At 43.8% G+C, this 20,935-nt stretch overlaps 2 protein-coding genes across 2 annotated transcripts; one reads left to right on the forward strand and one right to left on the reverse strand.

The window, feature by feature from the left end:
• Positions 1-229: 229 nt before the first annotated feature.
• Positions 230-6,634, reverse strand: ING2 (inhibitor of growth family, member 2). Its single transcript, XM_011959561.1, has 2 exons — positions 6,006-6,634; positions 230-1,051 (listed from the first exon to the last, which is right to left on the reverse strand). The coding sequence occupies exons 1-2, from the start codon at positions 6,175-6,177 to the stop codon at positions 381-383; spliced, it is 843 nt and encodes a 280-aa protein (XP_011814951.1). The 5' UTR covers positions 6,178-6,634; the 3' UTR covers positions 230-380.
• Positions 6,635-6,807: 173 nt separating this feature from the next.
• LOC105524352 lies at positions 6,808-16,980 on the forward strand. Its single transcript, XM_011959563.1, has 3 exons — positions 6,808-7,173; positions 13,984-14,093; positions 16,633-16,980. The coding sequence occupies exons 1-2, from the start codon at positions 6,856-6,858 to the stop codon at positions 13,990-13,992; spliced, it is 327 nt and encodes a 108-aa protein (XP_011814953.1). The 5' UTR covers positions 6,808-6,855; the 3' UTR covers positions 13,993-14,093; positions 16,633-16,980.
• Positions 16,981-20,935: the final 3,955 nt, after the last annotated feature.

Below are 20,935 nucleotides of genomic sequence, written 5' to 3' on the forward strand. Positions count from 1 at the left end.
GAGAAATCCCACTACAGCTCAAATGGTTTAAGCATGTATAACTAAAATGCTAGTGAAACTTTTGTGTTTACCCAAAAAATAGCATTGCAGTTTTAAGTGAAAATGAAATAGGCATGGTTTGTGAAATGTTTGTTTACACCACCCTCTTCCTGCTCCCTGCTCGTTTCATCAGGTGATCTGAAGACTACCTGGTTGGAAATATTTGGTAATGCAGTGCAGAAAATTAAGGTCACAGACAAAGTACAACAACTTTTAATACACCATTAATACTAATGATTAAAAATTATTGCATAGTCTTATGCATTTACCCTAAAACATTTTCTGAAAGTAAACGAATTATATAAAAGACAAACAACCCTTTAAAATGTGGATGGCCTTTACTACCTCGACCTTCTATCCTTTTTTGTCTTTTCAGTACTTTTGTCCATGGTTTTCTCATTGTCTCCCCTGCACTTTGGGCAATACCATTTCCCCTTTGGTTTATAGGTGAGTGAAACGCATGAAAAGTGAAACCATTCAATTGGACACTGTTCATTGTCACATCCTATCATCTCCCCATAAGACACTTGGTTGCATAAGCAGTATGTAGGTTCGTTAGGATCTATTGCAAACTCAACAGGTGAAGCTTCCCTTTCCTGCTTGGCCTTGGAGCGTTTCTTCTTCTTTGCTGACTTGGATTTCTTTTCTTTAGGTGGCTGATCATCACAGTCTTCAATCCCATTTGCCATATGACATAAATCACGGCTTTCACTGGTCCGCTGTCTGCGGGGTCTTCTTGAAGATCTTTCTGGTTGGCTAGAATCCATCTTTGCTTTATCTGAGGACCGTTCACTTTCAGCAGGATCTTGGAAACACTGCGAATGTAACTCCATTTGTCTTGCCCGATTTTCTACCAATTCGAGCATTTGTGTAACAATCTGGATTTTTTCATCTCCCAATTCTTGACTATTAATTAGTGCTCTCTGGAGAAGCTGCTGTAGACGTTTCTTTTGGTTTAAATCATCTTCTTTCTTATATTTTTCATAGACATCATCAATTTCCTTTAACGTTTCTAAAAAAGGAAAAGAATGAGAACATTATCATGTGTTAGCAGGCATAACATTTCCAAGTTAGTTATTTTTTACAGAATTGAAGTTAGAACTCAAACCATGAAACCATACTCCTCTTTGGTACGTATACATTAAAAACTATTTCATACAAAGACCACATTATCTAATATGAAAGTATATTTAGAAGTAAAGTAATGAAAAGAAAGAACACAAAACTAATACTCATTAATCTATATTAAAAAGGATAAGAGGCCGGGCGCGGTAGCTCACGCCTGTAATCCCTGCACTTTGAGAGGCTGACGCAGGTGGATCACCTGAGGTCAGGAGTTCAAGACCAACCTGGCCAAGATGGTGAAACCCTGTCTCTACCAAAAATACAAAAATTAGCCAGGCATGGTGGCAGTTGCCCCTAATCATTCCAGCTACTCGGGAGGCTGGGGCAGAGAACTGCTTGAACCCAGAAGGTGGAGTTTGCAGTGAGCTGAGATCACACCATCGCACGCCAGCCTGGGCGACAGAGCAAAACTCTATCTCCAAAAAAAAAAAGGATAAGAGATGTTTGGCTAATGATCAAAAGTATTTCTAATGGGCAAGAACACTGTATGCCACTTTAGTCTACTAAGTGCTGTAACACCTTCAAAACAGCCCTATATATAAATTTTGCAGGCTGAGGTCCAGCTCTAAAACTTGAAAAGGTTACAGGACTAGGCTACAGATTACTGCCCAAATGTGTTTACAGGATTTACAGTCAAATGTATGACTTGTGACATGACTCCGGAGACACTACAGCTTCACTTTCACATCATACATTCTTAACAAAGAAGGCATAAACAACTCTTAGCTTCCCATCATCTTAGTTTTAATGGCTCTATTTTAGCCTCACATGGGAAATTCTGAAAATGAAACTATTTCCAGGGTAAAACTATTTCCAGAGTAGATTCTGGTTCTGGCATCAACTGACCAAACCACTAACAAAATTATAATAAAGTCAGCACTGGATCATTCTGCCTTTGTAGATAAATCAGTAGTTGGTTCTAAGCTTTCTGAACTGCTGATTTAGTTGCAGGGCACGTGGAATACACTTACTTAAATAAAATAAAAATAGCTGACTCACTAGAAGGTATCCAAAAATCTGAAAATATAATTTCATATGTCACCAAAAATTTACTTAAGATTAGTTTTGTTCAAAATTGTTTTGTTTCTTATTCTTACAAGATGTAATGCTATCTCAAAGAGTTCTGTCCCCATGGTATTTTTCATACCACATGGCATACCAGTTTTATATTCCAATATTATAATTATTAAAAACAGAAATGTTGGACAAGTAAATATATACATTGGGGCTGTCTGCAAGTAAGGCACACAAAAGCAAATATTCAACAGAACTCATTAATTAGCTTCTCCCTGGAAATCACAGGTACTCATACTTGATGTACAACTGTCTAACCTGGAATACATAACAAAGTGCCACCACATGATTAAGAGCACTTATGCCCGCATAGCATATTACTGAACAAAGTTCATGTCTATTCCATTTGCTTAGCTAGGCATCTAAGCAGATTTCTTAAGAACCTAATTTCCCTACAGGAAAAATAAGGAAACTGGTTCCCTCAGACCCATAAAAAAATTGAGGATTAAAAAAAAAAGAGGCAAACCTCATTTCAAATATTCTGTACCTAATAATCAGGTGTTAGAGGATAATTACAGTATATATCACACCAGCACACTGATAGATGAGATAAAATAATTTTTAAGACACCTTTTTATATAATGAAAGACAAGAAATTTAACATTTACTCAGCCCCTTCTATGTGGTAAAGATTTTCTCAGTTAATCTCCACAGCAACCCCATGAGGAAGCCATCACTTCTGCTTGTGAAAAAAACTGCAACTCAAGAGATACGAACCCCAGACTTTATTTTTTTTTTTTTTGAGACGGAGTCTCGCTCTGTCACCCAGGCTAGAGTGCAGTGGCGCTCACGGCTCACTGCAAGCTCCGCCTCCCGGGTTCACGCCATTCTCCTGCCTCAGCCTCCAGAGTAGCTGGGACTACAGGCGCCCGCCACCGCGCCTGGCTAATTTTTTTGTATTTTTAGTAGAGACGGAGTTTCACCGTGGTCTCGATCTCCTGACCTTGTGATCCACCCGCCTCGGCCTCCCAAAGTGCTGGGATTACAGGCGTGAGCCACCGTGCCCGGCCGAACCCCAGACTTTCAACTGTGCCAGATCTGTATGTCTGACCTAGCAGTGTAAGCACTTTCTATAAACTATATGAAAGGCACTTGAAATTAAGTATCAAATTTTAGTTTGAAGGTTGTTATTTATCGAAGAAATGAGTGAGAACACTAGAACAAAAATAAAGGTTCTCTAATAATCCTATCCCATAATTAGTACTTCAATTGTGAAATTGTTTTCTTCTTTATTTCTCATCTTTATAAGGTTTTCAGCAGTTCTGAAAGTGTCTCAAGTAGGTGACAGAGAAATTTATTTGACTGCCTATATAATTTTATCACTAAATATTGCTAGAAATATTAGATCCAAAACCAGAAAAGACTTAAGCTCTAGTGAAGAAATAAAAAACATGAAATCTGAACCCGAAACACAAAATATATATAAATATAAAACTGTGAAAGTTGAGCTCAGTAACCATGCGCAGAGAGTGAAAACTGGATGAGTTTTTAATCATTAATCACAATCTTCATAGAGCTAAGAATTTTTATAATCTCTTAGTCTTGTAAGGCCTACTATATTACTAATCTTACCAGAGCTATTAATACATCACAATTATAGATGATCCGAAAGCAGATTTCCCTGTCAACAAATTATAGTATCCCTTACTAACTTCAAATAGCTTAACTCTTGTGAAAGGAAACATGTGTCTTCAAAGAAATGTAAAAACCTGCAAGCTTGCTGGGTGCAGTGGCTCACGCCTGTAATCCCAGCACTTTGTGGGGCAAAGGCGGGCGGATCACCTGAGGTCAGGAGTTCAAGACCAGCCTGGCCAACATGGTGAAACTCCGTATCTACTAAAAATACAAAACTTAGCCAGGCGTGATGGCAGGTGCCTGTAATCCCAGCTACTCGGGAGGCTGAGGCAGGAGAATTGTTTGAACCCGGGAGGCAGAGGTTGCAGTGAGCCAAGATCCAGCCACTATACTCCAGCCTAGGGGACAGAGCAAGACTGTCTGAAACAACAACAACAACAACAACAACAACAACAGCAACTGCAAACTTTACAAACTTTAGAGTTATCTGAAAAGCTAGAAAGGTTCAATATACAATTATTAAGCACGTATCATTTTTAGGTTACCATTCATGTTTGTGCTTCGTATCTGTAGAAATCCCCTTGGACAGTTTTTATTAAAATTTAAATTGTTTGAAAACAAGGATATGCATCTAAAGTTGCAGGAGCTGGAACCAAATATTCTACATCTAATTAACTGGACGAGTTACTTAAACTCTTTCTAATCTGTAAAAGAAATATTTATATAATGGTCTGGACCCAGCGCATCAGTTTGAATTTCCTCCCCCGCTCCCCCCTCCCCCAAACACGGATCAGTCCTATGAATCCCATGGATTCAGAAAACACAAATTTATCAACTAAAAAAAAATCAGAGACACTTATGTCACCCAAGAAGTGGATTCCTTTAGAGACTTTTAAACTATAGGATTACTGACGTGTTTACAAAAACAGAGAATGGGTCCAGAAAATTATCTTTAAAGTTCATATGGCTGTTTCCATACTATGTTCAAGGTATGTTCCTCGATTCAAGGTTATTAAGCGCAACACATTTCCCCTTTTAAACTGCCCTCCTAGTAGCACCACCGATAGTAGGTGGTAACACTGTAAGGAAGGTCGATTCTGTCCCAGGTTGGCCCGCAAAGGGTGGTTTCGCCTTAACACTTAAAAGTCGGAGAAGGTGGGGCTCGAGGACGCCAGGCGGTTGCCCAGTCAACCAACCCACTTCCTCCTGAAGCCCGGAAGTGACACATGTCCCGGAACCTACGCGGAGCCAGGATCCGAGACCCTCCGAGCTGCTAATCTCCGTCCTGATCCATTGGTTGGGAAAGAGATTGGAAACATCACCGCAAAACATGCTGCAAACCCCGACTCGGACTCAGCTGGGGCCGAACCAACCCCCCCGCACAGCCTCGACTCCCTCCCCAGCAGCCGGCTCGCCGCCGCCCCTCTCGCGACCAGCCATTTTCCAGGCCCGCGGGAACGCGCGCCGCGCCCCTCCCACGCCCCACGTCACACCCGCAGGCCCCGCCCCCGACGCGGGGGCCCTCCCCGCCACACACGCCCCTCTCTTCCTCTCCCGCGGGGGACCCCTCCCCTCTTAACCATTTTGCCGAAAGAGCTGGGCTAGGGCTGCGGCTCCGGGCGGCCGAGAACTTTCCCGGGGCAAGAGAGCGGAACGGACTGCTCTCCTCCGGGCCGGGGCAGGAGCGCGGAGGAAGGCCCCCTCCGTCTGCCTCCGCGGCCTCTCGCCCCCTTCCCCCAGCACGTTCCAAAGCACCCGCACTCCGGGGTGGGGGCGAGTGAGGTGGGGAAGTGCGACCCGCAGACCAGCGGGAGCCCGGCCGCTCACTCCCTCCGGCCCTTGCCCGGCTGCAGTCCTGGGCCGGGGCGGCAGGGTCTGCGGCACGGGGCGGGCGAGCGCCTGAACAAATGCTTGCTGCTTAAAATGGCTGATTCCCCTCCGCGGCAGCTGCAGCCGCTGGGTCTGCAGCGGGGGCTGACGAACAGCCCCCACCCCCACTCCGGGGACCCCAGAGAAGTACTCGCCCATCGCGGGGCAAGGAGGGCCGCGAACCCAGTCTCCAGTCCTCCCCGTCCCGCTCGGCAGACCCTCGGTGCGCTCGGGGAGACTGTCACGGGAGAAAGGGAAGGTGGCACTGCCCCGGCAGGCTCCCTGCCACCGGCTCCCGAGGCCGGCAGCCCCGCGGCCCCTACCTTGATATTTGTTGTCCAGCTCTCGCAGCACAGACACGTTCCTCTGCATGTCGTGGGGCAGCGACTCCACGCACTCAAGGTAGTCCTGCACGTAGCAGGTGAGCAGCCGGCTCCGCTCCCCGGTCAGGAGCGCGGCCGACGAGTACAGTTGCTGCTGCTGCTGCCCTAACATCCTGCCGATCCGCGCCGTCGCCGCCGCCTCCGCATCCAGCAGCCGCACATGCACCGGCCGCGGCCGCCGCGGTCCCTCAGCTCAGCAGCCCAGCGCCGCGGGGACCCCGCAGCCGCTCGAGAGGGCACGGCCGCGCTCCCCGATCTCCACTCCCCTCAGAGCAGCCCTCACTCCCCGCCCCCGCAGCACCAGCCCAGGGGCGGGGCGAAACTGGGGCTCCCTCCTTTCTCCCCTCCCGCTCCAGGACCGGAGCAGTGGGGATACCCTCGGCGGGGCCGGCGCCGGGGTCCCGGACGCTGACACTTCCTGTCCCCCTCGGAGTCCCCAGATGCTACCAGTGCCGTCTCGCAGCCCGGATCCCCATGACAAGCCCGTCGCCGCCTGCCTGTCCCCAGTCACCCTCCGTGCCTGACGGGGAGCCTCCCGCTGGCCTGCCCCCGCCCCTCCGCCCGCGGCCGCCTCTGCGCCTGCGCAGCGCTCAATCCGAATAAGGCCGGGGCCCGCCCCTACCGCCTACCGGAGGGTTCGCATTCTCCCGCCTTCGCTTTGCCGCCCGGGCGATTGGTCTGCCGGCTCCGGGCTAGGGGGGAGGGTGTCGGGGGCGGCCAAACGGCAGGCCGCGCCCCGCCCCCCTTAAAGGGGAAGCCTGGGGAGCCAGTCTCTGCGCCCCGCGTCTGAATGGGACCCGGCAGGGGAGGCGGCTCGGTCCTTCCGGCCGCCCTCCCCGCAGGGAGGGGCAGCTCCGCCCGGCCACACCGGTTTTTCACCCATCCGGCGGTCCGAGTGCGGCTCCTCGCGAGCCTGCAAAGGAGCAGCAGGCGGTTCCTTTTCGGACGACCCGGAGCGAGGCCTGCAGGACTGCGCGTCCCGGCGGGCGGCGGGCGGCTCCCGGCATGCGCGGCAAGGCGTTCCCGCCGCCTCCGAGCTCGCCTGGGGCTGCCGCCCGCCTCCTGCCGGGCTCTCGGGCTCGTCCGGCACCGCGGGCTGTTCGGGGAGGTAGGCGGTGCTTCCTCCGGCCCCCGGCGTCGTGTGCCCTGCGGGTTTCGTGGCCCTTCCCCTGCGCTGGAATCTTCTTTGTCATTTAGGGGGAAGGGATGCGGGACGGCATCTGCCTGCCAACGCATAGGTCCCACAGACAGCCTTTAAAAACAACTGCGTTTGGGGTGTGTCAGAACATTTAAACGCAGGACGTCGGCGGGGCTTCCTGGCGGAGTGGGGCACACGCCAGCTTTACGGGACTTGCTCGGTCCTGCCCCAGGACTACAATCAGAGGAGACCTGGGGCATGTAGACGCGAGTAAAAACCTAGTCAGCGGGCGGGCCCTCGGCCCCGTAATCTACGTGATCTCCTAGTGGGGTTTAATTTCGGTGTAGTGTAAACGAGATGCCAAGCAGAGGAACTGATTTTAATTACAGATGGACTTTTTTGAAAGAAATGGGTGCAAATAGAATGAATGCATGGAGAATTTTAATGGAATGCCTATGTAAACAAGCCCTATTGTGAGTACTACCTTTGAGTTAAAAAGAAAATGTGAGTGGTGACAAATTTGGATCTTCTTAGATCCAGTTTGCAGCGTTGGTACACCTGAATGGTGACCTATTTAGAGCACTTTTGAAACAGCTGTTAATAGTAACTAGCTTTTGACTTGCAAAGAGAAATCTAGATCTTTATCTAGAGGAACTTTTAAATTTCAAACCAAAATAAAGCACTCCAGGCAATTTGACTTCATAGGACGTCAGCTATTTCAAAGGACTGGGAAATCGTCTTGGGTTATTATCCTAGGACACTGAGGTTTGGGCCAGTATTAAGTCAACCCAGACAATACAATGTATAGTATTTCTGAGAACATTTGGGGATTTTACTGTTCTTTAAACCTTTCGGCCGGTTCTCGTCAAAAAACGGCCACTGTGAAGAACTGAATTTTACTGGTTTTTACTTGAACTCTACTATTTTTGTTTTCTCACAAATTTGAATAAGATGGTCTTTATCAAAGGCCCAAAATAATGTGGGGTGCCTTGTTACAGGTCAGACACCGAATGTACCAATGGATTTTATTCAGTCTGATAAGTGATCTGCAGGTAGAGAAGAGAAGTGTTTAGAAACGAGAAGGGGAAAAAGGCAAATGCAGAATACCTAGAGCACTCCAGGAACAGAGCAAGGTGATAGGAGGGATGAGCATGGGATGGGAGACATTTTATAGCATTATTTTCACCGTTTACAATTCTGTTGAACAGGCTGGAAAAAAGCCAAAAAATCCAAAGAATATTTTAGCTGGTACTGGTCTAAAACTGTAAAACACTGTAGTATGATAATATATGTATATGTATGAATTATTTTAGACATGCTTTTCTTGCCATATTTATTTTAAAAGGTTAATCGAAGACTTATTCTTCTGCCACCCTGCGAAAGCAGCCTGTGTGGGGAGAACACTTCAGTGGGAAAAAAAAAAAATCGCCGCAATCCCTAAACCCTTGACCTTGATTATTGAGCACTGTCCTTCCCTTCTGAATGGTCACTTAACTGGAAACATGGGGCCTCTTCAGATTGAATTTCTTGTCTTCTAAATGCAAAATTTAAAATCTCCCGTTCTCAGCAACTAGAAATTAATTTGTGGTATTTAATCCTGTGAATAAAGCAAAACGGCATTTTCTTTGCTCCACAGTGTATTATCTACCACAAAGCAACCCTAAAAAAAAAAAAAAAAGTAACTGATCTCCCTAAATTAGTCTGGGATTACCTTGAATTTCTAAGTCAGTGACTTTAAGAGGTCCCTGGCAGGGACTGTGTGTGCCTCGGTACCTGTCTCTCGGGGAGAGCAACAACTTCAAACTGATTGAAAACAAACTGGCAAGTAATTGTGAAAGATTCCTAACGAAGACTGCTGAGAAAATTCAGCTTCTGTTTGAGTCAGACCAAATAAATGAATTCCTTTTCTTTTTTCTACTTTTTAATATTTTTAAACTTTTATGGAAATTTTCAAAGGCAAAAGTAAGAGTACAATAAATCCTCATATACTGTTTACCCAGCTTCAACATTTAGCAACATATGGCTAAGATTATTTAATCTATATCCCTTCACACTCCCTCACTCTTGCTGGATTTTTATCATTTTATCTGTAAATACTTTAAATATGAATAGGTAAAATATAACAGTTGTTTTTTGTTTGCTTGTTTTTGAGACGGAAATTTGCTTTTGTCCCCCAGGCTGGAGTGCAATGGGGCGATCTTGGCTCATTCCAACCTCCGCCTCCCAGGTTCAAGTGATTCTCCTGCCTCAGCCTCCCAAGTAGCTGAGATTACTGGCGTGTGCCACCATGCCCAGCTAATTTTTGTATTTTTAGTAGAGACAGGGTTTTACCATGTTGATCAGGCCAGTGTCGAACTCCTGACCTCCAGTGATCTGCCCGCCTCAGCCTCCCAGAGTGCTGGGATTACAGGCGTGAGCCACTGTGCCCGGCCAAGATAACAGTTTTTTAAACATATCCATAATACCATTTATTCTATCTCCCCAAATTTTCTTACTGTCATTTGATAACTACACAATTCAAATTTTCCTGTTGTCTCATTAAATCTTTTGCATTTGGTTTAACAGGATCCAACAAATCCCATGCATTTTATTTGGTTAATGAGGTCTTTTCCAAACCAGTAAGAGGCGGTTAATTCCCTGTTTAATTCAGTGAAGCAGAGAGCAATGTTTTTCTGAGGAAGATATTCAAGTAGTTTAAAATCACTGCTTTAAATATGGAGAAATTCAAGAAGAAATCCTCATATGAAAAAGTCACCAATTGATAGCGTGTTGTAAGAAATGTAATTGTACCTGATGCAAATAAATAAATCCTTAATAATCTAGGAGTCTGCATTAGAGTGTAATTTGTTCTGGAAGGTCCAGTGAAGCATCTTAAATTATAGTGAAAAACCCTAAAACTTTACATCAATTCATTAGTACAAAAAGCAACTAAAAAAACCCTAATAGTCCTGTAATCCCAGCACTTTGGGAGGCCGAGGCGGGCGGATCATGAGTTCAGGAGATCGAGACCATCCTGGCTAACATGGTGAAACCCCGTCTCCACTAAAAATGCAAAAAATTAACCGAGTGTAGTGACGGGCGCCTCTAGTTCCAGCTACTGGGGCGTCTGAGGCAGGAGAATGACGTGAACCCAGGAGGCGGAGGTCAATGAGCCGCCATCACGCCACTGCACTCCAGCCTGGGCGACAGCGAGACTCCGTCTCAAAAAAAAAAAAAAAAAACACGAATAGTTTGCATCTCCACTGAACTCAGTTTTAAAGCATTTTTGATTACTTTATTACATAAGTAATGCTATTGTAGAAAAAATTTAAATAGAGATAAAAAGAAGATATATAAAAGTCACTACAAACTGGAGTTAATTCTCAATATCTAAATATACTCCAAGATGTAATTCCATTTTAGCAGTTCTTTTGCTTTAAGAAAACACTTTGGCTGGGATTGAAGGCCAAAGTTAGGCCAGGTGTGGTGGCTCATGCCTGTTAATCCCAGCACTTTGGGAGGCCGAGGTGGGCAGATCTCCTGAGGCCAGGAGTTCGAGACCAGCCTGACCAATATGATGAAACCCCGTCTCGGCCGGGCGCGGTGGCTCAAGCCTGTAATCCCAGCACTTTGGGAGGCCGAGACGGGCGGATCACGAGGTCAGGAGATCGAGACCATCCTGGCTAACACGGTGAAACCCCGTCTCTATTAAAAGCTACAAAAAAAGTAGCTGGGCGAGGTGGCGGGCGCCTGTAGTCCCAGCTACCTGGGAGGCTGAGGCAGGAGAATGGCATGAACCCGGGAGGCGGAGCTTGCAGTGAGCTGAGATCCGGCCACAGCACTCCAGCCTGGGTGACAGAGCGAGACTCCGTCTCAAAAAAAAAAAAAGAAACCCCGTCTCTACTAAAAATACAAAAATTAGCCAGACGTGGTGGCATGTGCTTGTAATCCCAGCTACTCGTTTGAACCCAGGAGGCAGAGGTTGCAGTGAGCCGAGATCACACCATTGCACTCTAGCCTGGGCAGCAAAAGCGAAACTCTGTCTCATTTAAAAAAAAAAAAAAGGACAAAGTTAAGAAAATATCAGATTCTCTAGAAGGAATATTAGAAATCTGAACAATATCACCCTGTACGTGGAATTAATGTGATAGACCACACAGATTTAACTGGTGTATACAGTCAATCCTACTGCTTTCCATTATAGTACTAGTCAGCATTTAGGATGACTGCTAAAAGCAAAACATGATCCTAAAACATTTTAACGAAGGGACTGTGTGAATGACTGGGACTGTAGTGAAGAGGAAATTTGGTATAATAAGATCTCATATTTTCATAACCAAGAAAAAAGGCAAACATACTATCCCCTTAGCTATCCCAAGGAGAAAAAATAGCACATATGGTATACTTTGCATATTGCTGACCAGAAAAACATTCAGTTTTCCCTAGCTAGTTACCATAGTTACATGAGCCCTTTATAACATCAAGAGGGGGAACTAGGTCACAGTATTGAAGGAGTTTGAATTATGCAATTATGTTTTCTAAAAGCAGGGGAAAGGGTTTTTAATTTAGAGAAGAGAGATTTATGCTTTGTTCAAAATTGAAATTTTGGTCTGATTTTGCTGATGAAACCTAAAAATTTGTCCAAAATTTAATAGTTGATATAGTACATATAAATTACTCAACTTATGCAAATAACAATAGCTAGATCCATAAAAATGACACATTATGTCTTTGTAGATATCCCTTTTTCTTAATGAGCTGTGTTACCCAAAAATGTTTTTGCAGGTAATCAGTAAACCCAACAGTTGCCTAGCGTCTGAGAGTAGCCAAACCATGTCTAAACTAAAGGCTTGAACTCTTCCGGTCTGTGAAAGTGTGAGGTAAAGGTTGGCACAGTGCCTTTCAGATGCTACTCTTTGTTGTACAGCAATTTTCCTATTAATTTCATCAAATGGAAGTGAGTGGCAGGAAGGGAATGTATTGAAAGTTGTGGTAGCATAGCCTTCACCTTTCCTTTATATGTATTATTATTATTATAATTTTTACTAAGAACCTTACAAAAAAGATGTTTTTATTTAAAAAAAAAAAAAAAAGTCCTGGCCTTGTGGCTCACCTATAACCCCAGACTTTGGGAGGCCAAGGTAGGAGGATCACTTGAGAACAGGAACGTGAGAACAGCTTGAGTAGCACAGAGAGATCCTGTCTCTGCAAAAAATTAAAAAATTAGCTGGGTGCAGTGGTGTGCACCTATAGTCTCAGCCACTTGGGAGGCTGAGGCAGGAGGATCCCTTGAGCCCATGAGTTTGAGGCTGCAGTGAGCTAGGATCGTACCACTGCACTCCAGCCTGGACAACGGAGTGAGACCCTGTCTCAAAAAGAAAATGCATCTCAAGTTTGCATGATTTCAGATGTTTGTTTTCAATCTCATGATCACTCTAGACTCGTAATTTTTTAATGCTGAAGTTATCTTAGATCAACGATTTCTCCAAAGGAAGGAAGAGCAGGCAACAGGCAGTCCAACTGGGTAGCTGGAGGAGCCAGTGCTGCGTGCGGATGGTAGTGTATCCTAACCATCCTCTATGCAGGGACGGGGAAGAGGATGGAGATCACTGTTACAGATCACCCAGCTTTTCTACAGGTGATAATATTGGGACCCAGAGAAGTTAGCTTGCCCAGTGTCATACAACAATCCATAAAATACGTATAGACCTAAAAGTTTAAGAGTTAAACAAATAATTATCTTTTTTTCTGGCTGACAATTATTGAAGGGAGAATCGGGCCCATGGGAAAAAATCAAGAACTCAGATATCATAAAATATTTTTCTGTGACGTCTTGCAGCAAATTTAACATCTCCTCTGAAGGAAAATTAGAATTTCCTGAAGAATAATGTTTCAAGTAACCACCCAGTCAAAAGTACTAGAAACTGTGTATCCTTTAGACTTATTTTAAAGGATCAATGCCTTATGCCTTCAGCGCTAGCTAAAGAATGGTCTTTTAAAAATGAAACTAATGCTATCAGCTAGGTGCTTTTTGCTAAATCTATCATTTATTTGAAGTGCTTGATTATTTAATGAGGTCTTATTGGAGCTATTGTTACATTAATTGCTCTTAGCATGGTTAATTTAATCCAACATTTGGTAAGTATTGATTATCTTTCATGGGGTAACAGTTTTTTTTTTTTTTTTTTGAGATGAGCCTCGCTCCATCGCCAGGCTGGAGTGCAGTGGTGTGATCTCGACTCACTGCAACCTCTGCCTCCTGGGTTCAAGTGATACTCCTGCCTCAGCCTCCCGAGTAGCTGGGACTACAAGCGCGCACCACCATGCCCCACTAATTTTTGCATTTTTTAATAGAGACGGGCTTTCACCTTGTTGGGCAGGATGGTCTCAGTCTCTTGACCTCGTGATCTGCCCACCTCAGCCTCCCAAAGTGCTGGGATTACAGGTGTGAGCCACCACGCCTGGTAAGGGTAACAGATTTTTAAAAATTATTTATTTCCATAAATTGACATTCTCTGACTGTTTTATGCATGAAACCAGTATATCTCACTTTACACAATATATATGTTTCTGGAAAGTTGTATTTAAATCTTATTTTGCTAAATCAGGTAATTTTAGATGTGCCAGTTCTACAAAATGAGACTGAAATTCTGAAAACAAGAATATTCATTTAATACAAATAATTTATCTTATTTTATTTCTTTTTCTCTATTGTTACCTTGAGAAAACATAGGTTGTGTTCATTAACTGCAGTCTAGATGTACTTTCATTTTCTTATTCTAACTGTAGTGTACATTGCAGATATTTTAGTACAACATCTTTTCATCACAGAAATGATATCTTCAGGGAAAAGACTTTGAGAAAGTGCCTGAAGTGACAGAACACATATTTTCTTCTGGTATCTGGCTAAAGTAAGTACTAGAATTAGATTAAAAACAAAGATATAAAAGATGGGGGGAAAATTTTATGGGAAGTATTAGAAGCTAAAAAGCTCTGTATTAAGGGGAAATAGAAGAATCAGAAAAAGAAATGATTATTTGAGCCCTTACTGATGATGGTAGAACATTAAAATTAAAATTTAGGGGCTGAAATATTTAAATTTTATTTATGGAGACTATTTGTGATACTATTTTTGAATGACAAAAAAATATAGTTGCTGGCCAGGTGCAGTGGTTCGTGCCTGTAATCCCAGCACTTTGGTAGGCCAAGGCAGGCAGATCACTTGAGGTCAGGAGTTTGAGACCAGCCTGGCCAATATGACGAAACGTCACCTCTACTAAAATACAAAAATTAGCTGGGTGCAGTAGCAGGTACCTATAATCCCAGCTACTCAGGAGGCTAAAGCAGGAGAATTGCTTGAGCCCACGAGGTAGAGCTTGCAGTGAGTTGAGAACGCGCCACTGCACTCCAGCCTGAGTGACAGAGTGAGACTCCGACTCAAAGAAAAAAAATATATATATATATATGTGTGTGTGTGCGCGCGCGCGTGTGCATGCGCATGTGTATATATGTGTGTATTTGTGTGTGTATGTATGTGTGTATGTACGTGTGTGTGTGTGTGTGTGTGTGTATAGTTGTAATACAGGGTTAGAGCAATAGCATATCTAACTTAGTCTTTGACTGATAATTGGCATGTTCATTAAAATATAATTTCAAAAAGCCAAGTGACTTCCTTATATGATATTACATTTAGGATATCCTAAACAATGTTAACTTTGTATTCAGATTAAATATCTCTGGAAAAATAGTCCAGCAATATCTAGAGGCTTCATTTATCCTTTTGCACATTTGTTTTTCATTTTTTGGTATATGTATTATTTTAACAAAAATTTATGCTTCATCTAAAATATAAAAGAAACAAAGAACTGGGCGGGTGCAGTGGCTCATGCCTGTAATCCCAGCACTTTGGGAGGCCAAGGCAGGTGGATCACGAGGTCAGGAGATCGAGACAATCCTGGCCAACATGGTGAAACCCTATCTCTACTAAAAAAAAATACAAAAAATTGTGTGATGTGCGCGTGCCTGTAGCCCCAGCTATTTGGAAGGCTGAGGCGGGGGGATCGTTAGAACCCGGGAGGCAGAGATTGCAGTGAGCTGAGATCACGCCATTGCACTCCGGCCTGGCGACAGAGCGAGACTCTGTCTCAAAAAAGAAAGAAAGAACTTTATGCACTTTCTGCAATAACAAAATGCAAATGTAATATTATGTACCAGGAAAAGAGTAGATAAGTAGATACACCAAATATTTGGATTTAGTTCACTTTTATAATTTTTTTTACTTTTCTTATTAGTCATGTCTGGTCTTAGTATACCAGCATTCTAACAGCACATAGCACATAAATTATTGCACAAATTGAAGCAAAGAAGTACCACAATTGGTAAATTTGAAGCTTCTGAAGACTTCTCACTTTAGGAATTATCTAGGCAGTTTGGCTGAGAAACACATTTTTTGTGGAAAATTTTTAGCAGTTTAAGAGAAGTTTGAGGTAACCCTTTTCTCATTCAGCATAGCCCTCAACTTGCTGCTAAGAGCTTTAACAACTTTTGCAGGATCTCACTTGAGTATTTCAGGTTCATATGGAACAATTCTTATCACTTTTATGAATCAGATGTTTTAAAATTCAAATTTAGATAGATGTTATATGTTAACACCACCTATAGCATCTGCCTGCACCCTCAGAAGGGACCGATGAAATAGTAACTAGCCAAGGAAGCATTTTTTGACTGTGGTCTTTTCTGTAGGAATGAAATTTGGCAGAAATATTTAATGAAGAGGAATCTGAACATAGCAATTGAGAAAGGGGAAAGATTGGGAGAAGAGTCCAGACGTCGTAAAGCAAAGAGAGGATGAGGCACAGGAAGCAGCTCTTATTATTTCTGTTGCACAGCTCAGAGAACTCCAAGCAATTGATTCTATCCTAAGGACATATTTTTTCAATTTGAGATGTAATTAATTTGTTTTCCAGTAAAATAGATATTAGTAGATCTATAACATACAGGAAACAATCGAAAATAGAGATAAGTGGTAATAATACCTCATTTCATAAGACATCTTTTTCAGAAAATTATTCTTCAGTATGTGGTGCATTGGCTTTCTAGGAAAGAATGAGAGTGAGAACCCTGCTGAAATGAATAATGGCCTTGGGGAGAGGGAAAGAGAAGCAAGAAAGGAGCAGTTAACAGGAAAATGAGGTCATATGGAAAGAAGGAAATAGATCAGGGCATTTTTAGGAGGTAATATCAACTGGGTTTAGTGACTGTATTTAGAGGATGGGAGAGAAGAGGTATCATCTAGGGTTTTGGCTTGGACCACAGGTGGATCTTGTTAAGGCTGTATGAAACAGAAAATCCAGGAGGTAGCACAGGTTTGTGGGGGAAATGATACAAATATAAATCATACAAGGATACGAACCCTGTAGATTTTACAACTTTGAGCTCTGTCCTTCTCAGGCCTCCTCTTCTAAGCAGCATAAACTACTGCTCCCTACATGTTGCCTGTTTCATAAAGTCTGAGGCAGGGGAATTGCTTGAACTCAGGAGGCGGAGGTTGCAGTGAGCCGAGATCGTGCCACTGCACTCCAGCCTGGTGACAGAGTGAGACTCCATCTCAAAAATATAAAAAAAGAAAAGAAAACAAACAAACAAACAAAAAAACAAAGAACTTTATACACCTTCTGGAATAAAATGCAAATGTAATGTTACCTACCAGGATAGAAATTGGAGGCTAGAATATGTTGGGTAGCGTAGAGAGACTAGAGGGAATGATTTAGCAATAAAATAGGTTTAAATATCTTCTCACATGCCCAGACTTAATTAGCTTTGTATTATTCCTGTTAGTAAGCCCGGAATTAGTACTAGGTGATAAGCAAGGATGCGCAGGGCCTTGTGAGGAAAAAAGTTACTGTAGCAGTTCTGGTTGCTTACCCCTTGCATGTCTCCAGGGGAACCATCTTTGACCTTGGCCAACCCCTGGATTACAATCCTGGGAGTGTTCCTTATGTTAGTGATGATGATTTTGTTGTATACACCTGGAGCATTGGATCATTCCATACTGGCCCGCCAAGTTGTGTTGCACAAACACCAAGATTGATAAATAGGCACCTGGTTTTATTGTTGGGCCCCTGAGTTTTGGTTGCCATAGCCAATTCCATAGCAGAGTATGCATCCATGAACAGCCTCCCACAAAAGCCTTAGACCCTGAGACTCAAGTGGGCTTCTGTGGGCAGAGACATTGCACAGGTGTCTATAGTTTGCTGAGAGAGAGAGAATTCCTGTGTAGCTGCAGACAAAGGACAACAGAATCCTACGCTGGACCTCTCTGGACTCCACTGATACAGCTTTTCCTGTTGCTTTTGCTCTGTATCCTTTGCTGTCGTAAATCTTAGCCATGTGTTAATCTATAGCCTGCTGTTGAGTCTTGTGAGGCCTCTGGGATCACCAAAGGAAACAACCATATACCTGGTACTGAAGAGATTTAAAGCCCAGTTTGTCCATCTGAGTCTTGATAGGATTCACTGAAAAAGAACAATCAACATACGTATCTGCAGTGTCAAGGTTTACACGAAACCAAGGCTTTGGTCTTTGTCCACAAGGCGTTTGTAGTCTTTATAGGGACATGATACGTGTTAGGGAAATGCTTATGAGCATAAGGATAAATAAAAGCAAATTGGCAATGATGGCAGAATGAAAGAGAGATTAAAATTGGTAAAAGTCAAGCAAGGCTAATGAAAGATGGTAGGTATTTAAGAAGAGATATAGGACTGCAGTATCAAATGATAGCCATAATTTTTCCCCATATGTACTTTAGCTGTATGTAAAAACTGTAAAATAAAAAACTTTTTTTCTTGGATTTTATCTGATATATTCCAAGCTCAACTCAAGTTTGATGAATTATTTGTATGGAATCTAAATTTGTACTAAATCAAAATTTAAGTGTTTTATGCAGTCATTTTTTATGAGCCCTCCAGTTGTGGATTTCAGCTATGGGATAATGTTCTCATGTGTTATTATCCCAAAGACTCCATGCCAATTCCTGTTATAATTAGTCACACCTGATAATTCCTTCAGTTGTATGGTTAAGCTGCTTGTGTCCAAAGCAGTTTACCTGAACTACACATGTGCAGGGCAGACTCTAAGCAGCCCAGATGAAGAAGGAACTTTGAAGGTTCTGCTTCCTGTAATGGCCAGATAGCTCCTATCAGATCAGTGTTCTTGCAAATAACGGCTATACATTCTGAACAGCATTTAAAAACCTACCAAAAGGCACTGGAGAGCAGGAAAAAGAAGGCAAATTCTGGACGGGAGTCCACACTTGGAAGAAGGAAATAGCAGTTCATGAGTTTCATCGTGTAAGAATGTCATTCAGCCTGGGGGCAGGCCCTCATCAGTACCATGTAGAATGACTGACTTTCAAACTTGCAGACTTACTGGCTTGAAGAGCCAGAGGTTGGAGTCCAGGACAACCACAGGGTAGTATATGGTCTAAAGTTAATACCATGTGTTGCCTTGATATCTGGTAAAATCAGGAGGCCCTTGAATGGCCTAACTACAAGTTCCTGTCCACACTCTGCTCCTTAGCTCAAGGATCAGGCACATTTCCTGTTTATTCCTGAGTCATGGGTTTTAGTTCCCTGACAGCTTATGGAATTATTCATCCACACCAGTCACGTCCTCCCTCAGGAACCAGGAGCGACCTCATCCTCTTAATAGTACAAAGCCTGCAGCCATGGTTGTTCTCTATTTCCAAGTGCAGGCCCCACCTGGCCCTGTGTGGAGTAGGTGTTCTCCTCTGCTAGGCTGTGAGTATACGTGACTAGTACACTGCCATCTCACCTGTGTAGTGTCTAGTGTCCTGTTTAGCCTATTCCCATAACCTTACAGTAGAAATCCCTCCCTCACCAAAGAGGTGAGGAGGAGGGATGCAAACACACAGCAATGGGAAGTAGAGGAGAAATCACAAGAAAGAGAGATTCACAAAGCAGGAGCCTTAAAGACTATATAGAAACTGCCCAAATCTCTTGCTGAACCTAAACTACACATGTGCAGAACAGACCCCAAGCAGCCCATATGAGGCTTAAATAACTGAACGGAGATGTTTGAGTTCATCCAAGTGTCCAGGGTAGAATCTAAAATTACTAGGCATACGAAAAAATAAGAAAATGTGACTCGAAGTCAATCAGTTACTCCAGGATGAACCAGATGTTAGAATCGGAGACAAACATTTTAGAGCGACTGCCATAACTATGCCCAAGGATGTAGAGGAAAATATACTCAATGAATGAAAATGTAGGAAATCACAGAAGAGAAAAAGAAACCATAAAAAAGAACCAAAGGTTAATGCTAACACTGAAAATATATTTAAAAAACAGCCGGGCGCGGTGGCTCAAGCCTGTAATCCCAGCACTTTGGGAGGCCGAGACGGGCGGATCACGAGGTCAGGAGATCCAGACCATCCTGGCTAACACGGTGAAACCCCGTCTCTACTAAAAATACAAAAACTAGCCGGGCGAGGTGGCGGGCGCCTGTAGTCCCAGCTACTCGGGAGGCTGAGGCAGGAGAATGGCGTAAACCCGGGAGGCGGAGCTTGCAGTGAGCTGAGATCCAGCCACTGCACTCCAGTCCGGGCGACAGAGCGAGACTCCGTCTCAAAAAAAAAAAAAAAAGAAAATATGATATTTAAAATGAAATGTTTGCCGAATAGCCTTAAGATCAGAATAGAGGCTGGGAGCGGTGGCTCACACCTGTAATCCCAGCACTTTGGGAGGCAGAGGCAGGTGGATCACCTGGGGTTGGGAGTTCGAGACCAGCCTTACCAACATGGGGAAACCTTGTCTCTACTAAAAATACAAAGTTAGCTGGGCGTGGTGGCGTGTGCCTGTAATCCCAGCCACTCAGGAGGCAGAGGCAGGAGAATCGCTTGAGCCCAGGAGGCGGAGGTTGCAGTGAGCCAAGATCGTGCCACTGTACTCCAGCCTGGGTGACAAGAGCGAAACTCCATCTCAAAAAAAAAATCAGAATAGAAATAACAGAAGAAAGTATCTGTGAATTTGAAGGTAAAGCAATAGAAATTATTCATTCTGAAGATCAGAGAGGAAAATAAAATAAGGAACGGTGCCTAAGAGACAGAACAATACAAAAAGATCTAACATGTATAGGGTTCCAGAAAGGAAAGAGAAAATGGATGCTCATTATTTGCTGCTGCCATGACATGGGGGTACCCCTGTCCCCAGACAAATTGCACCCAGAGAGCAGCATAGAGGATACTGAGGAGGGGCTGGAATGGGAGCCACAAGGAGCTAAATGAGACCCGTCATGACAATGGCGTCTAACGGAGATGCTCCCAAAAAGGTCTTGTCTGTACCTGGATCCATTTCTGATCTCTGATCTCTCCCTCTTCATGGCTCAAAAGATGTACACATTTTCCAGAACAGCCTTGTGGATTGCAACCACTTTCTTTATACTCCTGGCTCTTCTGTTGTCTTTGAGACTAAGTCACAAGTGGAACAACAGCAGCAACTAGAAGCAGCAGTGGATACTTTCTAGGGCCTACCACGGGGCCTACCACAGGCTCTCCCTTCACTCCTGGAGAGATCTAGATTGTTACTGCCATATATGAGCCATCTTGGTGGGAGAAGGTTGAAATTCAAGTTTCTAGACTGCTGATTATTGGATTTTTTTCTTTTTTTCTTTTTTTTTGAGACGGAGTCTCGCTCTGTCGCCCAGGCTGGAGTGCAGTGGTGTGATCTCGACTCAC

Source organism: Colobus angolensis, unplaced genomic scaffold, assembly GCF_000951035.1.
Source record: "Colobus angolensis palliatus isolate OR3802 unplaced genomic scaffold, Cang.pa_1.0 Scaffold5, whole genome shotgun sequence".
NCBI classification, from domain to species: domain Eukaryota; kingdom Metazoa; phylum Chordata; class Mammalia; order Primates; family Cercopithecidae; genus Colobus; species Colobus angolensis.